General features: G+C 38.8%; 1 protein-coding gene across 1 annotated transcript in view; it reads left to right on the top strand.

The window, feature by feature from the left end:
* The window catches only part of ANKRD50 (ankyrin repeat domain 50), a 63,119-nt gene that overhangs the window by 10,006 nt on the left and 31,106 nt on the right, over positions 1-22,007 (top strand). The window contains exon 2 of the mRNA XM_021008303.2: positions 20,689-20,915. Coding sequence (XP_020863962.1) covers positions 20,689-20,915 — 227 coding nt within the window. The remainder of the gene's footprint in view (positions 1-20,688; positions 20,916-22,007) is intronic.

Genomic DNA, 22,007 nt, shown 5'->3' with positions numbered 1-22,007 from the left:
ACATAATTTTTTACAGTGTAGAATAGTCCATTACATTCATGTACCACAGTTTGTTTAGCCATTTCCCAATTGATGAGTATCTACTTTGTTTCCAATTTTTAGATTTCACAAAAAGTACTTCTGTAAATATTTTGGTTTATTTGGGGACATTTTTCATATCAATGGCTTCCTTGGGGTATAAGCTCAGTAATGAATGGAGTCTCAAGTTCAAAGGGTATGGACATTTTAGTCACTTTATTTGCATAATTCCAAATTGCCTTCCAAAATAGTTGTACCATTTTGCCGCTTCACTGACAGTGTATTAATGCGCCTGTCTTTTCACTGTTCATCCTCTAATCATTATTCCATTGACTCTTTCCCTTGTTTGTCATTTTCACCAATTTGCAGAGAGTGAGGTGAAATCTCTGGGTTCTTTTGATTTGCATTTTTCTTCTTATTAGTGATTTGAAGAACTTTTTTTTTAATGTGGTTGTGAATACTTTGAAGTTCTTTTGAGAACTATTTGTTCATAGCCTTTGACCATGAATTGCTAGTAGTCTTTTATATGTGTGTGTATATATGTATGTATGTATATGTAGATATATATGTAGTATAGATATATGTGTGTGCATATATATATACATATATATGTATATATACATATACATACATATATACATATATAGTTTTTATATCTTGGATGCAAACTCTTATCAGAGAAATTTGATATAAAGCTTTTTTCACATTCGACCATTTATCTTCTTATCCTAGATGTATTAATGTTGTCTATGCAGAACTTTTCAGTTTCAATATCCTTTTCCTTCTGTAAACACAGTATTATGTTCCTTTCATAACTTAAATCTTTTTTTTAAGGTGACCCAGTGCCTGGATTTTATTTTTACTCCTGATCCTTTCTTCACATTTAATATTCCATCTTCCTTTCGTCTTCTGTCAGTGTGACTAGATCATGAAGAAGAATAGCATTTAATAAGACTGGAAATATGGCGCAGGTCGGGATGGATTTTTTAGGTGGGTGTATTGAGGGGAATGAGTATTTGTGTTGGCTGTCTTGCACTTGAGATGCCTCCCGGGAATCTGGTTTGAAATGTCTAATCAACATTGGTGATGTGGGATGAGAGCTTTGGAGAGAGACAAGGCATTATGTGTATATGAGTCATCTGTGTAGATGACTTGAAATCATGAGAGCTTATAAGTCTCTGAGTGAGGCAGTGTAGAGAGAAGAAAAAAGGGGGTCCAGCACAGAGCTTTGACGTACACACACACCCACGGTTAGGATTTGGGACAAGGGTCCCAATAGTTCAGAAAGGAGCCTGAGGAGTGGTCAGACGGGAACTGCCAAGATTCTCAGTATCAAAAAAACCCAGAGTAGAGGAGTCAACAGTGAAATATGCTTTTGAGAGATCACAACAGATCAGGAGTGAGAAAAGGCTATGAGGTCTGTCAATTAAGATAATTGATCATTTTAGAGAGAACAGTTTCAATGAAGTGACCTGATATTAATGGTGAAAGGAGCCCTGTTTAGAGAAGGATTACTGGGGAATATCCAAGTGTTAAGGAATCTATTTTCTACTTTATTCTCTAATATTGATTCTTGTAGTGTGGCTGTTTGGACATAGACGGAGACAAGGTTTCACTATTCACTGTTTCTTTGGAAAGGAACAGATTTAAATATAGATCTTAACACCTACTTAAAGTAATTTTACGTAATAATGGGAGAATGTCTTGATCTTAATGTTTAAGAAGGGAGACATTAGGCCAGTAAGTCCCACTTTTACATTCAGACCAGACTTAATATGGTGATAGTTATTAATTTGTTAGCCTTCTTATTAACTTTTTAAGCATGAATGAATATGGTTTAATCCAGATCATTTGTAGTGCCATAGATCTGTATCCTCTGGAACTTTCCTTCCCCGCCAAAACAAACAAAACATCACAGAAGCTAAAAACAGAATGAATCTGGAAAATGTACTACTATCTTGCCCTTACTTGTGATTTCATTTAAGGGCAACTTTCCTCCTTGCATTAGCTATATTACACACAGACTATACTTATGATTTCTTTCTACAATTGTCTTTTACTTGAAAATTTTTATAATCAGAATTACTTTTTGTTGCTGCTGATTAGAATCTTCAGTCACTTAACTGTTCCCACTTCTTTTAAAGCCAGTTAGCTTATTTCTGGCTACAAAAGATTTCCTTTCCACCCTACTATGTCTCATGGTTATCTCCATTGCTGCTCCAGTCAGGACCCTGGAGTCCATTATGCTCCTGACCTTGAACTAATTTAGTTTTTCTCATAGTTATAAAGTCTTAGAGTTGTAAGGACTTTACAAATTATGTAGGCCAGCTCCTTGTTTTACAGTTTTTTGATATGTTCTTCTCTTTACTTTGCTAGCTACTCTTCCTACCTCCAACTTTATGCACCATGGGAAATTCAGTAATAACTAATAGTAACACTAATGGTAACTAGCATTTACATAGCACCTGCTGTGTGCCAAGCACATTATAAATATCTCATTCGATCCTCACAATCACCCTGGGAGGTAGGTACTATTATTATCCCCATTTTACAGTTGAGGGAACTGAAACAAACAGAGGTTAAGTGATTTGCCCAAGTTAACTCTGGACCCAGCACTCTGCATTGTGGCACCACCTATGATGTAATACGTTTACCCTTGTGCTGCCTTTTGTAGGAAAGTGAGACATAGCTGAGCAACACAAAGGAGAATGTAAGAGTACTGTGAGTGCTGGGCGAGGGAGAGATTATTTCTGCTAAAGTCTTTTTTTCTTTACTTCTCTGAACATGCTGTGATTGCTAGTTCAGTTTCATCTAGTGCTTGTCAGGAAATTGGCTCTGTTAAGACTACGGAGAACTGTCCTACCATGCTAGCCCTCAAGGAACATATGTTTTAGTGAGAAAGACTGGACATATAGTACTTAATAATTAACTCTAATACAAGACAGTGTAAAAGTAAGTGGCATATAGGTAATATTTTTTTAAATCGCTGTAGAATTTTGAGGAAGCAGAGAAGTTGCTGAATGCCTAGAGGTGGTAGCATAGTCTAGGTCAACTTGGTTCTTGAATGAATGAATGAATGGATATGGGGATGGATGGATGGATAGATTAAAAAAAAAAACATGAAGCACATCCTATGTTCCAGACATTGTACTCTAAGCACTGGGAATATAAAAATGAAAACTGAGACAGCCACTGCCCTTATAGAGATTGCATTTTAGTGAGGGAACACAACACCCATTATTGTACTGTATTGTGGCCAGGACAGGGAGTTTTCTTGTAGGGAGTCATAAGGATAGCAAATGAGTCAATAGCAAAATAATTTGATGCACCTTTTCCAGAAGAAATGATACTGTTGTTATTATAAACTCTTTGAAAGCAGGGACTTTTGTCTTTTTCTTTATATCTTTATCATGTAGCATAGTTAGGGTGTATGGTAAGCACTTAATAAATACCTCTGGACTGATTGACTCTCAGTCCTTGTTAGTTGTTTGATAGGGCTTAACTTGCATGAATAACTACATGGTTATCAGTTCTGATTCCACGTTCTATTTATGAGACCATTCAGCTCTATTAGGATCTGAAGTTTATCCAAACAAACTTGAGCTTATTTTGAAATAAATAATTTGGTTTTTGTGGTTGTGTCCCATTGCTCTTTTAAAAATATTTTCGTAATGTTTCCTGTGTTTTTAAAGTATTTAATAATGCTTCCTGTGATAGTACAATAAATGAAGTAGTATGTTTTGCCATTGCTCTGAGATTCCCAGGGCAGTAATATAGTGGTAAGTACTAAGTAAGTACTCCAGTGAATGTGATCTTATTGGCTTGGGAATTTCCTTCCGTAGTGCAAATCACTACCTATCTTTTGGGACTCTTGTCATATTCTCCCAAAAAATATGACACAGGGGGTCTACCCAATATGTTAGAAGCATTCCTCGCTTTCTCTTGACATCTTAAGGGTACCAGGTCACTCTAGCTGTCCATCTGTCATCTTTCCCTCTTACCTTGTGACCAGGCCATTTTCTTTTCCTGTTACAAAATTCCTTAATAGCATCTTTACTCCTGTCCTTGAGTCTTCCTTGTGTGGTCATGTATTGCAGCCAGATCATACCCGTCAAACGCCTCTTCATAGCACTTGATGTGATGCTCATCTTTAGCTCTTAAAAGGCAATTCTGTTCCACGTTTTGTTGCAATAGAGCAACACCAATAAGGAGAGAAAGAAACCGTCGTTTATTAGGCCCTTACAATGTGCCAGGGACTGTTCTAGGCACTTCACAAATATTTTCTTATTTGATTTCACTTGATCCACACAACAACCCTGGGAGATAGCTGTTATTATTCTCTCCATTTTGCAGTTGAGGAAACTGAAGCAGATAGAGATTTGTGACCTGCTCAGGGTCACCTAGCTAGATAATGATAACCGTAAAATGTTATTATTGGAAAGTTGGGTCTCTGCTTTCAGGGGAAGCTTGGGGTCAGTAGTAGAGCTTTGTAATTTCCTGAGAGCACACCATTCCACCCTGCTTATTTTCACCTGCAGGTCTAGCTTGTCCATCTGTACTATGTCCCAAATATACATGCCTATAGGAAGGCTGTGTAGAATGTCCTGTTAAATTTACCATTGAAATCTGGGCAGTAGGCATTCTTCCTCCATCTTGGTCTTTCCTCTGCAGATTCATGGACCAAACTCCTTTGGTTATATGTTGATTATAGATCTTTTCCTGAAAGCTATACAGCATCTTGAGTGAACACCATATCCTCCCTAAATAGGAATATCTAGAGTCCCTCACGATCTACAGGTGATTCCTCCTTAACTCAGACTGAACTGGCTCTCCTCTGTCATCACAGTGGCAAATACCCCTGGAGAAGAGTGTATAGTTCCTGGTTTTACACCTCCTCTGATGTTTATTAGCAGAGACTCATTTGCCAGGTTAGTTCTGTTATTACATTTTTCAAAGAATCCAGAAGTTATCTTGATGTGTGGATAGGAGACAGTACTTTGTTTTTAGAGAGGGGAAATGATATGGTGTCCAATTAAAATAGTTTTATAAAACTCATTCATAAAATCTTACAAAGAAAAATGATGAAGAGTTGTGAACATCACCCAGAGAGAAGGGGTGGAGGATAAAACGAATTTAAAGTAAACTTTGTAAAACTTCAAATTGAGCCAGAGTCATGTCAAGAACATTCAAAGATAGAAATGAATCAACACAAACAGAAGAAAATGGAAAAGATTTATATAAAGCATTTCAGCAAACTCTTTTCATTATCAGAGATAGGGATCACCCGTCAGCCTTGGACCTTAAACCCTCAGGTGCTTCTAGAGAAGGTAGAAATGTGACAAAGGAGAACCAGATAGAAACAGCTGCCAGTAAACCATGTGGGAGGTGATAAAGTTGAGAGGTCATGGAGGGACCAGGCTACTGACAAGGGAAAGAAATCAGACTCTAGTAATAGAAAAGAAAGGAGGTGGGGGCACCTAAAGAACATCAGTAACTACCAACCTATGTCTGCTCTCCCACCTATACAAAATCATGAAAGTTACCTGTACACAAGTCCAGGGCGTTGTCAGTGAAGGTATTTGTAGGGACCAAGGAAGCTTTTATGAGCAGTATTTTAACAATGGATCACATCTTTACCATCCCGTAATTTAACTAAAAGTTGTAGAGAATATAAAATCTCCTTTCCCTTATTGTTTGTTGATTATGAAAAACCATATGAGAACCAAATGCTGCTCTATAGTCTCTTGTAAAGTAAGTTATCAGACTTTTAAATATATATTTCATGGAATATCATCTTACATACAAGGAAAATTTATTAGTCATTTCTTTCAAGGAAGATACTTAACCTATGTACGTGTGTGTGTGTGAATGTTTAAATGCTTTTAAAATTTAATATTAAATATTGTTTGGAGATGATAGGTGTTATGTATATGAATTTCCCTTTTTTTTAAAACTGAACGGTGTGTTTAAGTCTATAAATGCAACTGATTAAATTTTCCCCTATTTCATGTACTTTCATGAAATCAAAAGTCAGCTTTTATTATGTGGAAATTCTTAATTTATACCATTAGTTCTTAGAATTTTATTTATTAATTTTTTATTAGTAGGATATTTAACAGCTGTGCTTATTATGACCTTGCATATTTGCTTTAATCAGCAAGTTTTTTTATATCTCTTACATATGTACGCATATTCACACATGTCTGTATGCAGACCACTTCCGTGATTCCCCTAGCAGTTCTTCTTTTTCCTCAGTATTACTCTGTGTGTGTGTGTGTGTGTGTACATACACACATACATGTACACACATATGCATATGCACATGTAAATATATGTAAAGGAAGAGAATGGATTACTTTTGGTTATGTGGAATTGCAAAGCCATTGCACAAACAAAATCATTAAAACCAGGATAAGAAGGGATAAAGAGCTTGCCCTTAGGAGCCAGAAAAACCTGGGTTCAAGTTCCATCCTGACACAAACTGGCTGTATGGTCCTGGGAATGACAACTAACCTCTCAGGGCCCAGAATGCTTTCTAATAATATGTAAAGGGCAGAAGGTACAGATTGGCATCAGCATTAGTAGAGCAAGTTGCTTACCAAGAGGTGAGTACACTGATGAAATCACAGGTCTGGTTTAGAAAAGAAAAATCTGCTTCTTTGTGTGTATGTTATTTTCCCTTACTAGATTTCAGAATCCTTGAGGGCAAAGTGTTGTTGCCTTTCTATCTCCAGCACATTGCCTGGCAGGTAATTGGTGTTTAATAAGTGCTTGTTGAATTGTGTTGAATTGAGTTGAATGTTGAAATATTTCTGGACCTGGACCTGAAAGCCATATGGAGACGTGGTGTAGAGAAAAGAACATCAGAACTAGTCAGGAAAGGCTGGGATCAAATCCTTCCCTCTGTGATTACCAGCTTTGTGGCTATGGGCAAGTCACATCACCTCATACCCCATTTTCTCATTTGTAAATGGTATTTGTAGAATCTGTTCCACAGGTTTTTATGAGGTCCAAATGACATAATGTATATGTAATATGTTTTGCCAACCTTACAGTACCATTTAAATGCAAAATACTAATACTTCATTCTTCATTTTGTTTTGTTTTTGATTTTGCATTTTTTTAAAATGTACGTAATGTGACAGATGTTGCTTTTGACATTTCAGAACCTTTTTTTTTGATCTATACATTTGTCAGTATTTGAAAATTAGTTGACAGACTTCTAATCCAAAAAAGATCCTGTCAGGCTAGGATTATGGGTTGGTTCTGATAAGTTGAAATTTAATAGAGGTAAATATGCTTGGGTCAAAAGAAATCAAGGTCACAAATAGAAGAAGGGGAGGTGCGGGTAGGTGGCAGTTTTTCTGAAAAAAAATTTGGGAATTTTAGTGAACTACAAAGTGCAGTGTGAGTAAACCATATTCAATTCAAAGTCCATGTGATCCTGGGATGTATTGAGAGGCATAGTGTACATACTGAATGGGGGAAGGGCAAGGCTCCCTGGACTCTGCCCTATCAGACCACATCTGGAATATTTGGTTTGGTTTTAAGAGCTGCATTTTAAGAAGGAAATTTTCAGACAAAGGAGTACCCAGAGAGGGCAACCAAATAGTGATAAGGACCCCAAATTGTACCTTGTTGGTGGAAGGAATTGAAAATGGTTTGTCTGGAGAAGATTAGTATTATTCATTGATTTACAGTGAGAAGAGAGACCTTAGAATTCATCTAGACCAACCCCCTTATATGTTTAAAAAAATCTTTAAGCTCATTTATATCTAATTAAGAGGAAGCTTTGTTTAGACTTTAACTGGCAAGCAGAGCTTCAAGTGTCAGTCCCTGGAGGGACCACTTTTTAACAGGTCAGCCTTAGACAGTCACTGGGGCAGTGTTATTTGAGAATTAGAGGAGGGACAGAGGAAGGCCCTTCTCTTCCATTAATCCCCTTTTCCCACTGAACCTTGAAATTCTGTATATATGGAGTGATACCTTTAGATTCAGCTTGCTTCTTTCTCTGGGGTCCTGGAAGGATCAATATTTACAACTCATTTACACTGAAGTTTGATTACCTAATAATAGTGCTTTTTTTACAGGGTAGTAGATGTGGGAATAGGGTGAAGAAGAAGAACTAGGGCTCCCTGAAATGGAGGACATGAATTCTAGATCTGGAGCTGGAAGGGATCATCTGGTATAGCTCCCTCATTTAGAGACCCACTGTGGTTAAATATAATGCCCAAAGTCATCAGTAAGAAGTAGCCAGGATTTGAACCCAGAATTCTAACTCCAAATCCAGTACTTCCCATGGCACATACTGCCACTCCTGTCAAGGCCAGTTAGAATCATTGAATTTTTCCCAGTTGGGTTAAGTAGGTTATGTATTTGGTTGAAGACTGACATTTCTGGCTATTTCCTGTATTTTATATTTTTAGTGAAGAGGTCATTTCTCTTCAGAAGTTTTTGTGTACTCTTTGCTTCTCTACTTTTCACACCTCAAAACCCTTAACAAATTAAAAAATATGAACTACCTTTTTATTTTTCTTAAGTCGTGCTTGTTTGGCCATTTTAGTTATGATTAAAAGATTGACAGGTAAAATTCATTCAGTTATCAATTCTTCAATATCAAGTCCAACTTGATATTGGAAAGTGCCAACTCTTTAGAATTAACTTTTTAACAAAGTTTAAAAAATCATTAATTTTGTTATTAAAATTGACAGATACTGGAGAAAATGTAGGTTCCTAAAGCCAAGCTAAATCATCTAGACTTGGAAAATTGCAGTGTAAAATAGAATATAAATAAATCAGTTGCCCAAATATCAAAACACAGAACTTAATTAAACACTGTTGAGTGAACAGATAGTTCTTGCCAACAAGACTTGTGAGCTCCTGATGGCTCAAAGGAGCAATGGTTAACCAAAATGCTGTAGTGAAACACATGGGAGCAGTCTTCACCTATCCAGTAGAGTGTAACTACCATGTCTTAGAAAATCATCAGCAGATCCCTTGTGGCCCACCTTGGTGATTATTAGTGAACTGGACCCAGGCGCTAAAATGACAAACTCTTTAAAGTGGCCAAAATAGCTATATGGTAAAGTTTCAGAAAATACAGGTGGCTGATTTTCCAAATCCTGGACTGAGGCAGATCTGAAAACAATTTGCTTTTCTAGTAGTCCTAGCAAATAAAAGTTTCAGTTATTTGTGTTTAGAAAAACAATAAAAATTTTGTCAAATTTTGCCACTTGTATGAAGAATTATTCTAACTAGTCTTGCCATTTATTTTTGCTCTTCACTCATCTAATTTAATCAAATTGATCTAATAACATTGTTTAAAAATGAACACCAAGTCTTCTGTGCATTTTTTTTTTCATTTTAATATTAACACATTAAGTGTGTTAAAAAGGATAGACTTGCCTCCTGACCTTTTGCACTGGAAGGACCACTGGATTTGGAGATAGCGGCCTTGGCTTCCAGTTTGTCTTTGCTCATCCCTGGACAAGTTATTTCACTTTCCAAGTTTCATTTGCAAAATGAAGGAGTACGATCAGAATCATTTTAAGATTCTTTACCCCTCTGAATCTATAATCCTTAGACAGAGCTGAATAGCACGTTTGAAATACACGTTGACTTTCAAAAACAAAAGTTAGTTGTGCTCCCAAGCTGCCCTTAAGGAAACTTACTTTGAAAAAACAAACTATTTCAGTGTGTCGTGATCCACCTGTTAATAACATTTTCCAGGCATATTTCACTATCAGTGTAGGTTTTGTCTTAGATGAGTACAGAGAAATTTTAAGCATGATTTTGAGTTAGGAGGAGTTGAAAATATTAATTTGACAGCTTTGGAAGGTGGAGAATTTGTCAGATCTGGTTTCAAATATATGGGCATCTATAATTTTGACTTGTTTCATTTTTTCTGCTTTCTTTTTTTAATGACCCAATTTCCTGCCCCAGTCGCCCTCCCAAATGTTTCCTTTGGTGGGGAAAGAATGTGTGAAGAGCATGGCTGCCTATTTCTAATTGCATTATTTAGAATTCGTGTAGTCAGTCTTTGACTTAAGAGCCAATGGTTTGAGCAGGATTGCTTTGATCACAGTTGCTGTGTGGTGAAGTGCTGTGGCTAGCTCATTCTGAATAGAGACTGGGAAGGATGAAAGATTAGAGCAGTTTAAAAGAGTTGTGAACTGTCACAACTGGCTTTGAACACTGTCTAATTAGATTTTCAAAAGTTTGTAAGATCGTAAATTTAGAGCTAAAAGTGACTTCAGGGATCACCTAGTGCAGCCTTCTCATTTTCCAAATGAGGAGCCTGAGGTTAAGTGATTTGGCATTCAGTTAATAAACAGTACAGTGCTTCGGGGACCACACCTGGCAACCTCTGCATGCTGCTTCAGTTTCTGTATTGTGTGGGAAAAGTGGCAAACTAGGTAACCCCAGGGATATGTTCAGTGTCTGGTTCATGGTTAAAATTCTGAATGAAAGGGTTTTTTGTTAGCCAAGCCAGCAGTACATGCTGACAACTAACCTGAACAAGCTTACTTTAGTTAGTTTGTAATTACACTCGTTTGCAAGAAACTCATTTTTTTGTGAATTAGAATTTAAAATTATTCCTTCTGATTCTTGATACATGAACCTTTAATTCAATTTTATTAATCTCTTTAAATATGTAGATATATAAATTAAATGTGAAGCTAAAATATATGAAAATACTATGAGAAGTTAAAACATGAAATTAAAATGCAAAATTATGATTACTGATGTTGAGTTGCTTTTATTGTATGAGTAACATGCCATGATTTAGATTGAAAAGTGGAATAGAGTTTGGCAGCTACTGTCTAAAATTACTAGAGGGTGGGGAATTTTTGACTAACAAGTTAATCTGGGGAGATTTTCAGAGCCATCTTAATAGTTTCTAACAGAACAAAAATTTGCATACTATTGTAAGTTTTATGGCACTTTAAAAGGAAAATTCACTTCCTAAGCAAGAGGTATTAAGTAAACTTATTATGTTAAAAAAAAAAAACAACTGAATGGCTTTCATTTTAAAATTACTCTAATAGGCTTTTGCAGCTGCCTTTCTGCCTGCTAACTAAAGGGCCAGCTGCACTGGAAGAATATTGTCAGTATGCTTATATTTAAGAGGATTTTGAACAAAGGGGAAAGAGGGAGGTGTATTTCTATGGGATTCAGGCTCATGCTTTTAACGAATATAATAAGAAACATTAGGATGAAATATCCAGTTGCTTTAAAAAAAGAAATTGACAGAGAAAATGAAAGTAAGATCTTTTTTGCATACAGACTTATGAAATAAGATACTGCTGCGTGCTATTCTGATTTTGTTCATGGTGATAACTTTTGTCTAATCTTTACTAGTGATATATTTTTAACACTTGCATAAGTATATCTAGAAACTAAATATTTTAGGATGTGTATATACTAAGCATATCAAAGTTCTCAAATATCACCTTTTATGATATTTCATTCTTTTATTTTTACAAGTGATTCTTGAAGTACAAAAAAGAGAATGTATCCGATTATTTGAGGACAGGAGTTTCAAACCTAGAAGTGCTGATGAAAGTTAGGATTTTGAGAACTAGACAGTATTTTCCCAATTATAGCAAGTGGTGTGCTTCTCTGACCCTGATAACATCAATCAGCTAGTCAACAAGCATTTAATACGGGATTATTAAACAGTAGGCATTTGCAGTGAGTGAGTGTGTGTGTGTGTGTGTGTGTGTGTGGCAGTACTTATATCTCATCCATATTAGATGTCAATAGAGTAATACTTTTATGTATGTAAAATACCTCTCTCTATGTGTATCTCATCGTACATATTTTCTGCTCCTTTTTTTCCCTTACTCCACATATGTAATTAATTGCACATCTTAGCACTGTTATCTCCCCAGCCTCTCTCAGATCTCTCACCTCTCACAGAGCCACCCCAGTTCTGGGCCTCATCACCTCTCTGACTCTCGCCATAGCCTCCTGTTTGGTCTCCCTGCCTCAAGTCTCTTCCCACTCCCAATCCATTTTCCACACAGTTGCCAACTATGTCTCCCTCCAGCTCAATAAATTCCACTGGCTTCCTGGTGCTATTGGCATAAATATAAACATCTCCTTGACTTTTAAGGACCTTTACAACCTAGCCTCAGCCTCCATTTCCAGGCTTAATCTAGATCGTCCCCCTTTACACACTGCACCTTATTCAAACTGGCCTTCCTATTGCTCCTCCCACACAACATTCCACTCTCATCTCTTTGTCTTTGCAGAGATTGTTCCCCGCACTTACTCCTCACTTCCATCCTGTAGAATCCTTTGTTTCTTTAAGGCAGCTTGAGCAGCCCACCTTCTACAGGATGAATTTCAGTTTCCCCATCTGTTAGTGGGAGTGTCCCCTTTCCAGTTACCTTGTAATTATTTTATATATATTTTGTGCCTACTTTTGTAAATGCATTGAATTGTTTCATTTTTGTCTTTGTACACTCCGTGGGGATGTGCAGTGCTTGACATATTATAAAAAATGCTTGTTGATTAATAAAGTCTTGAGTACAATCCTACGTTCGGGAACAAAATCCCTTTGGAGGAATTTAGAAGCGTAGAGGAAACCCAGAGTTGTCCAATGTCTCCTGACTGGTGGGTGTTTAGTTTGAAGAATTATATTACACTCTGTAAAGGTAATTTATGAATTTAGGGATTTATTTATTGCCCTCGGTTGTCTTTGTTTGGAGAGTGCTGCTAATTTGTAGGGAAATCAACAAAAACCTGTCATCTTTATCATGAGTATTCTCTGGTGTAGGCTTTTACTTTCTAATTTACAATTTTATTCTGCCTTTAACTATTATATGTGATTCACATATTTAGTACCTTAACATAAAATACTTGGAAATTACCTTATTTATAGCCCGTTAAATTCATTCTTCTTTTCTTCCCCACATTTTATATCCATGCACCAAATTACAAAGATTCTTCCTTTCTGGTAGCTTTCTGTTCTGTTCTTGTTGGCACCATACCAGACCCTTATCACTACCACTTTGATTCTCAAAGTAGGAGGGCATTGTTAGAGGGAATGTTCAGGACAGTACCTAGACTGGTCTATGTAGGAAGGTAGAATAGGTTAAGTTGTATAAATGAACTTATCAGACTATAGAAAACTTTGAATGGGAGGCAGAGGAATGTAGAATACAGGCAATGAGAAATTAGTTATTGAAATTGCTAAAAATAATGCCTTGATGTTCTAAGCACAGAATTGGGGCTTTTAGTACCAGTTGTCAGTTGTATCATGCTATGATGGGAAGGAAATTGTGCATATCTTTTTACTCTGCCGCATTGGTAGACACTGTGGTATACTGTTAAAAGTACACTTCGACTTCTAGTCGAAAAGAACTGAGTTCAGATCTTGTCTCTGACATTTCCTAGTTATGTGGCCTTGGGCAAGTCACTTATCTTCCCCTAGCCTCAGCTTGCTTATCTGTAAAATGAGAGTGTTGGCCTCAGTGACCTCCAGATCTCCTTTCTTTCTAATTCTTTGTATGATCGAAAGCACAGACGAAGTCAAGGAGAGAGTTGATAGCCTAATTATTTTATCATTGTATCCAGGTTGTGCTAGTACCTATAAAATGTTAAAGGAAACCAAGGAAAGCCTCTGGTGTTTTAAGTCGATCACCTTTGGGGAGTCTCAAGGACGATATTAAACAGCAGTTACACTGCATGAGAATGGGTGGTTGTGTTGTGATTTACACCATTGGAAGGAAGGAATACCTGCATCAGTCAGACCATGGAGCCAATGAAGTACAAAACAAAGTTATAAGCATGACTTCTGAAGAGTTCCGACCATTAGTGAATAGTGAGATCAAGGAGGGCTTCAAGGAGACATTGGGTGGAATGTGAGCTGGACAGAATTTCTGCAGGGTGGGGATGGGATGGAATGGAGAAGTCAAATGCTGGCCTGGTAGGAAAGATAAGGTTAGTAAAAGAAGAAAATGACAAAACTGGAGTTTCCAATCGGAGTGATTATTGATTGGTATAGCATAGACTGAAAATATGAGGACAAAAGGTAGAGCAGATTCTGGAGAAAAAAAATAAACTTGATTTTGGAAATTGAAGTTTCCAGATTGATGGAGATGTTCTAAAGGTATTTGAATGAAGGAAAAGTCATTTATATCTACTTTATCATATGACAAGTTCTGTGCTAAGAACTAAAGGTACAAATTAAAAAATCAGCCTCTGCTCTCAAGGAGAGAACACTCTAATGGCAGAGAGAGCATGTATAGGAAGGTTCAGCTTTAGAAAGGATGGAAGGACTTAGAGGTCAGAGAATAAGACAGGGCCCAAGGATCCTCGGAGTGCTTTGGCAGTTCGTATGGCAGTTCCCTGGGGAGGAGGAGAATTTGGTGCAGACAGTACGGTCTGGTAGTGATGGTGATGATGGCCATGATGGCCATGACGGCCAGCCAGCGTCCATATAGCGCTTTAAGGTTGTTGTTTCATTTGGTTCTCACAGCTCTGTGAGGTAGGTGCTATTGTTTTTACAGGTGAGGAAAATGAAGTTCAGTGACTTTCCCAGAGTCACAGAGACATTTAAAGATCTGAGGCAGGAATTGAAGTTTTCTGGACCTCAAGCCTGACCTCTCCGTTGTGCCACCTAGCTGCCATGGGATCCTCCATTTACTTCACTGGAAGGATTGTATTGGGTGATTAGTGTGAGAATCTCTATTCGCTCTGCAGGCTTCCGGTCTGCCACCCCTGGGAAGAGGGGCCAGAGGGTCTGAGTGGAATGAAGATCCTTCCCTTTCCCAAGCAGGGCTAGGGATTGGGAGAAGGGAAGTATCTGTGTCCAGGCAGCAGGGGCAAGAGGGAAAGGGGATATTGGTAAGGATATGGAAGAGAGGAGGAGGGGAGAAGAAAGTACTCAATGGAAACAGGAAAAGTAGCAACGTATATATTTCTGTCCATCCAGTCGTTCTCTGTCTTGTATTTGTTCAAGTCTCTGCTTTCTAAAATTCATTACTCTGCATCCATTGAGTTTGATTCCATTTGTTTGAGGTCTTTTTCAATTCACATTTGGATTTTAATATTACATCCAACGTGTTCTGGCATCTATCGAAGCTTAATGTTGTCTCCAAACCTTGTTTTCCTTTTAGTCGAAAAGGAGCGGGCTCTGAAAGTCACTAGCTTCCTGATTGACCTCTCCATTCCAGTCGGGCCTTCACGCTGCCAAAGCAGTCTTCCTTCAGCTTGCACAAGTGTGGCCGGCCCTGGCTCGGAATCACCAGACGCTCCCGATGGCCTCAGCTTGGCCTTTAAAGCTCTTTGCAGTTCAGCTTCAGGCTTATCTCACATTCTTCCCCTTCACACACTCTACTAAGTGCCATCTAAATTGGCTTTCAGTTCCCTGAGCTTGGCGTTCTGGCTGTCCATTTGTGCCCAGGTCTTAATGTCCGTTCTCTGGTGAGAATTGTTTGCCTACCTTCTTTTTCTCCACAATGGTTCAGTTTAAAACCCCATACATAAAGTTTACCAGCTTTAGGGGGAGTCTCCGGCACTGTGTGAGCTCTTTCCACTGCATCTCCTCTCTGGAATTGGCATTTTGGGTCTTTTGCCTTAGGCTCCTGACAGATTATCTCCCCGTTGCTGTCTTTTCCGGAAAATTTCTGCCATTTCTGAATTGCCTCAGGCATATCCCACTGGAAGCCTTTGGCCTTTAACCTCTCCTCCCTGCCCCCAGCTATCCATGCTGATTGTCCCCATCACCTGAAAGCTAAGTTCCCTCTTTCTCATGCCTCTTCCTTTGCCTTCATCTGTGCCTGGTGTTTTATGATCTGAGGGTTCTTTTTAGAAAGGGTTTGACACCTCTTGGGTTTTCTGCACTTAACGTTAGGGAGAGCCTTTACTCAAACGTGTTAGACTTCCGAGACCGCTCCCTCCAACCAAAATGATAACAAAGTTTGGAGACAACATTAAGCTTCAATAGATGCCAGAACATGTTGGATATATTATTTGTTTGTTTTTAGGCAACTGGGGTTAAGTGACTTGCCCACGGTCACACAGCTAGTAAGTGTCAAGTATTTGGTCTGAGGCTGGATTTGAACTCAGGTCCTCCTGACTTCAGGGCTGGTGCTCTATCCACTACACCACCTAGCTGCCCCTTGGATATATTATTAAAATCAAATTGTTAATTGAAAAAGACCCCAAACAAATGGAATCAGACTCAATGAAGACAGAGTGGTAAATTTTATTTAGAAAGTAAAGAATTACAGAAATACAAAATAGAGAATGATTAGCTAGGTAGAAAAATATACATTGCCAATTTTCCTGTTTCAATTGAGTGCTGATATAAAATCCTGAAGCCACAATTAAAATGAGAGAGAAGAAAATCTGGATAAGCTTCAGAGAAGAGCTATTTATGTGATTGATGGGCTGGAAAGTATTTAAGATAAACTTCAAAAAAAACCAGCTTGATCATCACAAGGGAGAGGATGCTGAAGGGCAACTTTATGATCATCTTTAAATAATACAAAGGGTGAGCTATACTCGTGTTACAAAAGCCAGCTTCCTGGGGGCTGGAAAGCTGAGTGATTGGAATTCCAAGTATAAACCTCCCTTTCAAGGCTGGATAGGGAAGGAAAGTGAGAAGTGGCTCCTCCGGATTAGGAGAAGACTTTTTTTTTTTCTTAAATTAGATCTAGAGAAGGAGCCAGTGAAGAGGTAAAGATGGAAGGTGCTACAAAGAAGGGTTGATGAGGACAGATCTCAGAAGAGGAAGCTGGTAATGGAATGAATGAATGAAGAAGCATACATTAAGCTAAGTGCCTACAACGGTGTTAGCAAGAGGGGGATATAAATAGAAAGGCCGGAGAGTCACACACAGATGAAAGGATTAACCTTGGCTAGGAGAGTGACATCCTTCTCCAAAAACAGGAGGAAAGTACTAAGGTGAATTTGGTAATGGAGAGGAGTTAAACGAGTCCACAGAGACATGAAACCTCTAATTCACACAGATGTGAAGCATCTAATACTAATTGGGTTAGAACCCATTGCAGTAGACTCTGTTGGCAGCTGGAATTTCAGCTGGTATGACCTAAGAAGACTGAAAGGGTCTTCCCCACATAGGCTAACTTCTTTCTCCAAAGCAATGAAGCCACCCTCAACTGCTAATGTAATTTCCTAGTTGACCAAATTGTATAAAAGCTAAGTATGTGAGCAGTCTGGGTTCCTTAGGTTTGATAGAATTCCTTGTTGTAGAAATCACCCCATCTTTCTTGACCAGGTGTGCCATCATGGTAAATGTGAAGGCCCATGCTTCCAGTGCTGCTGTGCCCAGCTTATTCTCAGTTGTACCTTGATTGAAGAAGCTTTCATTTGTTAAAGATTATATGGTCTCCTGTTCTAATCTTGAGCCTTAACTACTAGATTGCCCTGGGGTCTGGCCCAGGACATTTGGCCTTGACAGCAAGATTAGTTTGGAATAATCTCATGCCTGACCGAGTTGAAATGGGAAAAGTCAGTACTGGGGGAGGGGAGCTACTACGGATTCGGTAACTTGGTAATGAGAACCTGGAGCCCTTTGGCCACTGGAGCTTCTGGCAGTACGGAATGTACCCTGTCACTGGGACTGGGAGGGCCCTTCCACAGATCTGTGGGATTAGCTTTCTAGGTGGTTAAGGAGGTTGAGGAGGCACTGGAACAGTTTATGAATTTAATAATTACAAAGTAAAAGGGGGCATGATCAGCCCTTGGGGTGTGTTATAACCTTCAGCCTAGAAGTCTCACTGGAAAGGGGGGTGAAATCTGTTGATATTAGCACTATTAGGGAAGAGAATACAAGCAAGTGTGAGGGTGAAAACTTCGAATTCATCTGGGTAGTAAGAAGGCTTTGGGCTTACTTTTTTACTTGTGGTGGCTTCCTGAAGAATGTTGGCTTTGTTTGAGCTTAATTTGAAAGGAGCCAGAAGGCAAAAAGTGAGGAGGAAGAGTTCTGGGCTTAGAAATCAGCTACTAAAAAGGAACAATGGGGAAGATGAGATGTCTTCTTGTGTGTGAGGAACAGGAAAAAAGCCAGGGTCACTGGATCATGTAGTATGTGGAGAGGAGTGGGGTGTAAGAAGACTGGATAGGTAGGAAGGTTCTAGGCTGTGAAGGGAACCATGCCTTTCCAGACCTGACAACATCGTATATTTGAATCCAGAGGTAACAAGGAGCAGCTGGAGTTAATGAGGAGGCAGGTGATACAGTGGATGCATTGGAGCAGGGAGAAACTTGAGACTGGGAGGCCAATTAAGAAGCTGTTGTAATAGTCCAAGTATGAGATGAGAGAGCCTGTACCAGTGTGGTGGCTGTGTGAGGGGACGTAGAGGAGAGACACTGTGAGTGTAGAAGCAAGAGGTGACAAGAAGTTGTATGTATGGGAGAGTGAGAGGAATCAAGCAGGACACTGAAGTCAGGAGCCTGCATTACTGGGAGGCTGGTGGTGCTCTCGACAGTAGTAGGGAAATTTGGAAGAAGGGGAGGTTTGGGCTGTAGAATAATGAGTTCTGCTTTAGACATGACTATGAGTCAGCTAATTTGAGATGTGCAAAAGGTAATTTGGTGATAGGAGACTGTAGTTCAGGAGAGAGGTCAGACTTATGAATCGTATACATAATTAAACCCATAGGAGCTGATGAAATCACCAAGAGAGCTTGTATAGAGAAAGAAGAAAAGAGAGCCTGGGATGGAGCCTTGAGCCAGATACCCACAGTTAGTGTACTTGACCAGGGTGAAATTCCAGCAAAATTGGCTGAAGAGATAGGTCTGGTGGGTTGGCTCTATACTGCATTCTCCTCTCTCCGACCCTAAATGGAATAGCCATACCCTATGACTAGCCCTCTGGGTGGAAACCTCACCTTGTATCATTAGGCTTTAGCCACGGTCCTCCCCCATCACGTCAACAAAAGGACCTATTTGTATAGAACTATTTGTAGCAGCTCTTTTTATGGTAGTAAATAATTGGAAATTGAAGGAATGATCATTAATTAGAGAATGTGGCTGAACAAGTTGTGATGATTGTGATGGAGTACTATTGTGCTATAAGAAATGATAAGCAGGGAGACTTCAGAAAAGCCTGGAAAGACATCTATGAACTAATGCTGAGTGAAGTGAGCAGAACCAGGAGCACATTGTGTACAGTAAAAGAAATATTGTCAGGATGATCAGCTGTGAAAGACTTAGCTACTTTGATCAAGACAGTGACCCAAGACAGTTTCAAAGGACCCAGGATGAGAAATGCTATACACTCACAGAGTAGTGATGGACTCTCAGTGCAGATTGAAGCACATGTTTTTAACTTTTTTTTTTTTTAGTTTTTTTTTATCTGTGTTTTCTTTTACAACACAGCCAATATGGAAATAGACTTTGCATGACTTCACGTGTATAATTAATATCAAATTGCTTGCCTTTTCAAGGAAGGAATGAGGCAGGAAGGAGGGACATAATTTGAAACTCAAAAATTCAAAAAATTAATGTTAATTCTTTACATGTAATTGGGAGATATTTAACAAAATAGAAATAGATTTTTTAAAAAGGACGTAAGTGGTCCAAGGAACTCAGACTCTAGCTGTTGAAGTAACTTCCTAAGTCATAAAAGCCAAGCGCTTGAGCAGCCAGGGCTCCGGGGCCTTACGCCGCCTCACAGGCTGTAGAATTCAGCGCGCCCTTCTGAGCAGGTGCGCCGCTGTGGTGTGTGGTGGGGCGCTGTGCCCAACTGAACCAGTGCTGTCTCTTTACTGAGCGTCTTTTCTGCGCCATTCTTGAACAAACTTTTTTACATCAAAGATTTTATGGTTTCTGAGTCTGAGCTCGTGCCGCCAGACTGGTTTGAGTCAACCCTGTCATAGAACACCTTGATTTTAACAGCTGCCTTATTTATCATTTAGCTCTGGTTTTGCTTTTTTTTTTTGTGGAATGTGTATGTGTGTATGTATATTATGCATATGTAATTGATATAATTATGAAATAACATACCATTTCATGAAGCAGGTCCTCAAAGAGTCTCTGCTAAGCACTACTTTTAGTAATAACAATTCACATTTGTAATAGCACTTTAAAGTTTCCCAAATTGCAAGTGCCATTGTCCCCATTTTACAGATGGAGAAAATGAGGCTCTGGCAGATGAGGTGAATTTTCCAAGAACGATAGCAGCTGACAAGTGTGTAAGGCAGAATATTCTAGTTCAGTTAGTTCTGTACTTGCCATTTCTTGAACTTAGTGTAAATTGCAATATGTATGTAAAAGTATTAAAACTGCATTTCTTTTGAAAATTATTTTCTAAAGTCAAGCTTCAAATACAGGATCTTAGAATATTGGATTGGGTAGGGATATATTGATGTGGTACATCCTAGAATATTGCCTTGGTATTGGAAGGGGTTCTAGTGGTCATTTTCTCTGTTCTTACATCTGGTTCTACACTGACTGTCCTCGGTATTATGTTGAATTAGTTGAATTTTGTTGTTGAAATGGTTGTTTCTGGAAATATGAAGTATTTATTTTAGTTAGAAAATGAATCTTTGTATAAAGCGTTCATTCTTAAAACTTTTATTTTCTTCATTTTATGATTTATTTTGTGCTAATAATTATAGTATTAACTTTGCATTAATTGAATGATAAATATTAAAAAAAGCTGATAGGCATATGTCATGTCTTTTATAGGTGTGTTCTCCTTCCTCTTTTGGGAATGAAGCCACCCCAACAGAGTCTGTATCTGCTTGTTGATTCTGTGGATGAAGGTTGTAATATTGCTGAAGGTGAACAGACTTCGGGCTTATCTGGGACTGTGGCGGAGCTGTTAGCTGGGCACCATGAATTCTTTCCGCCTTGGCTGCTGCTTCTCTGCTCTGCTCGCAAACAGAGCAAGGCTGTTACCAAAATGTTTACAGGTGAGTCAATATATTTTGATGTATAGTTGTCATATGTGTTATGTAACTTCTTAACAATTGGAATTCAGAGTATTAACGCTGATTTATTATATATTTTATTGATACCAAAATTATCCTCTGGTGCCTCTCCTGGCATGTAAAAGTGACCTTGGACTCCTGAGGACTATGAGGAGAGCAGAAGCTTTGCTAGATCTTGCCAGGGTGGAGGAGTTTCAGGTGCCCATCTCAGGACATACTGGGTGTCTTTTGACCAAGTGCTAACCTGACTAAATTCCGGCCACAGGACAGTGTATTGTCGGGAATAGAGCACTGGGACTGAAGGCGAGACCGGGTTTAATCCTCTAGCTGAATTTCACCAGCCCTGTGACCTTCAGCAAGTCACGGCCCCATTCGGGGCCTCTCTCTCCTCATTTGTCACATGAGGAGGTTGGACAAGGTTGTCTGTCAGGTCCTTTTCAACGATAAATATATATTCTCAAGTAATGAAGGATGAATGTTTGTCCTCAGCTTTTGAAGATGATGATAGAGGAGTTTGTCCTTTGCATTGATTGAGAGATTATAAACTTACAAAGTTGTAGTCCCTTAAAAGTAATAACAATTTCTATATGAAATGAGCATCTGTGTACTTACTGCTACGTATCAATGAGTGTTGATGATAACCCGTGGTGAATGCCTCTTTCATAGAAGCAAGTCTGTGTTCAGAAATGGTCTGCTGTGCAAGCCACAATGAGCCATCATTTCTGTCTTGTACAGCTTTTAGCTGTAGCAGAGAAACAAGAAGAAGTCGGCAGGTGTTTGTTGGCTGGCTGCTATGTACAGGGCACTTACTGTGCTGTCAGGGATGCAGAATCTAAGGCAAAAGTCCCTCAGTCTGGTTGGGTCTGGAAGGGGTAGACTCTGAAGAATCTAACAGCTGAAGATTTCAGGAAAATCTTAGAGATTCGTTGTGCATTCCTTGAGTAGTTAGTGTGGGCCTTGAGTAGTTAGGCTGGTCATCGGACTGGGAGCCCCCTGAGATCAGGGGCTAGTTTTTGTTTGGTTTTGTTTTTCTTTCTGCCTCTTTTTTGGTGTCTGCAACACGTAGTTATAGCA

Source organism: Phascolarctos cinereus, unplaced genomic scaffold (assembly GCF_003287225.1).
Source record: "Phascolarctos cinereus isolate Bilbo 61053 unplaced genomic scaffold, phaCin_HiC Scaffold_9;HRSCAF=440, whole genome shotgun sequence".
NCBI lineage: Eukaryota > Metazoa > Chordata > Mammalia > Diprotodontia > Phascolarctidae > Phascolarctos > Phascolarctos cinereus.
This window is presented reverse-complemented; position numbering and strand designations above follow the sequence as displayed.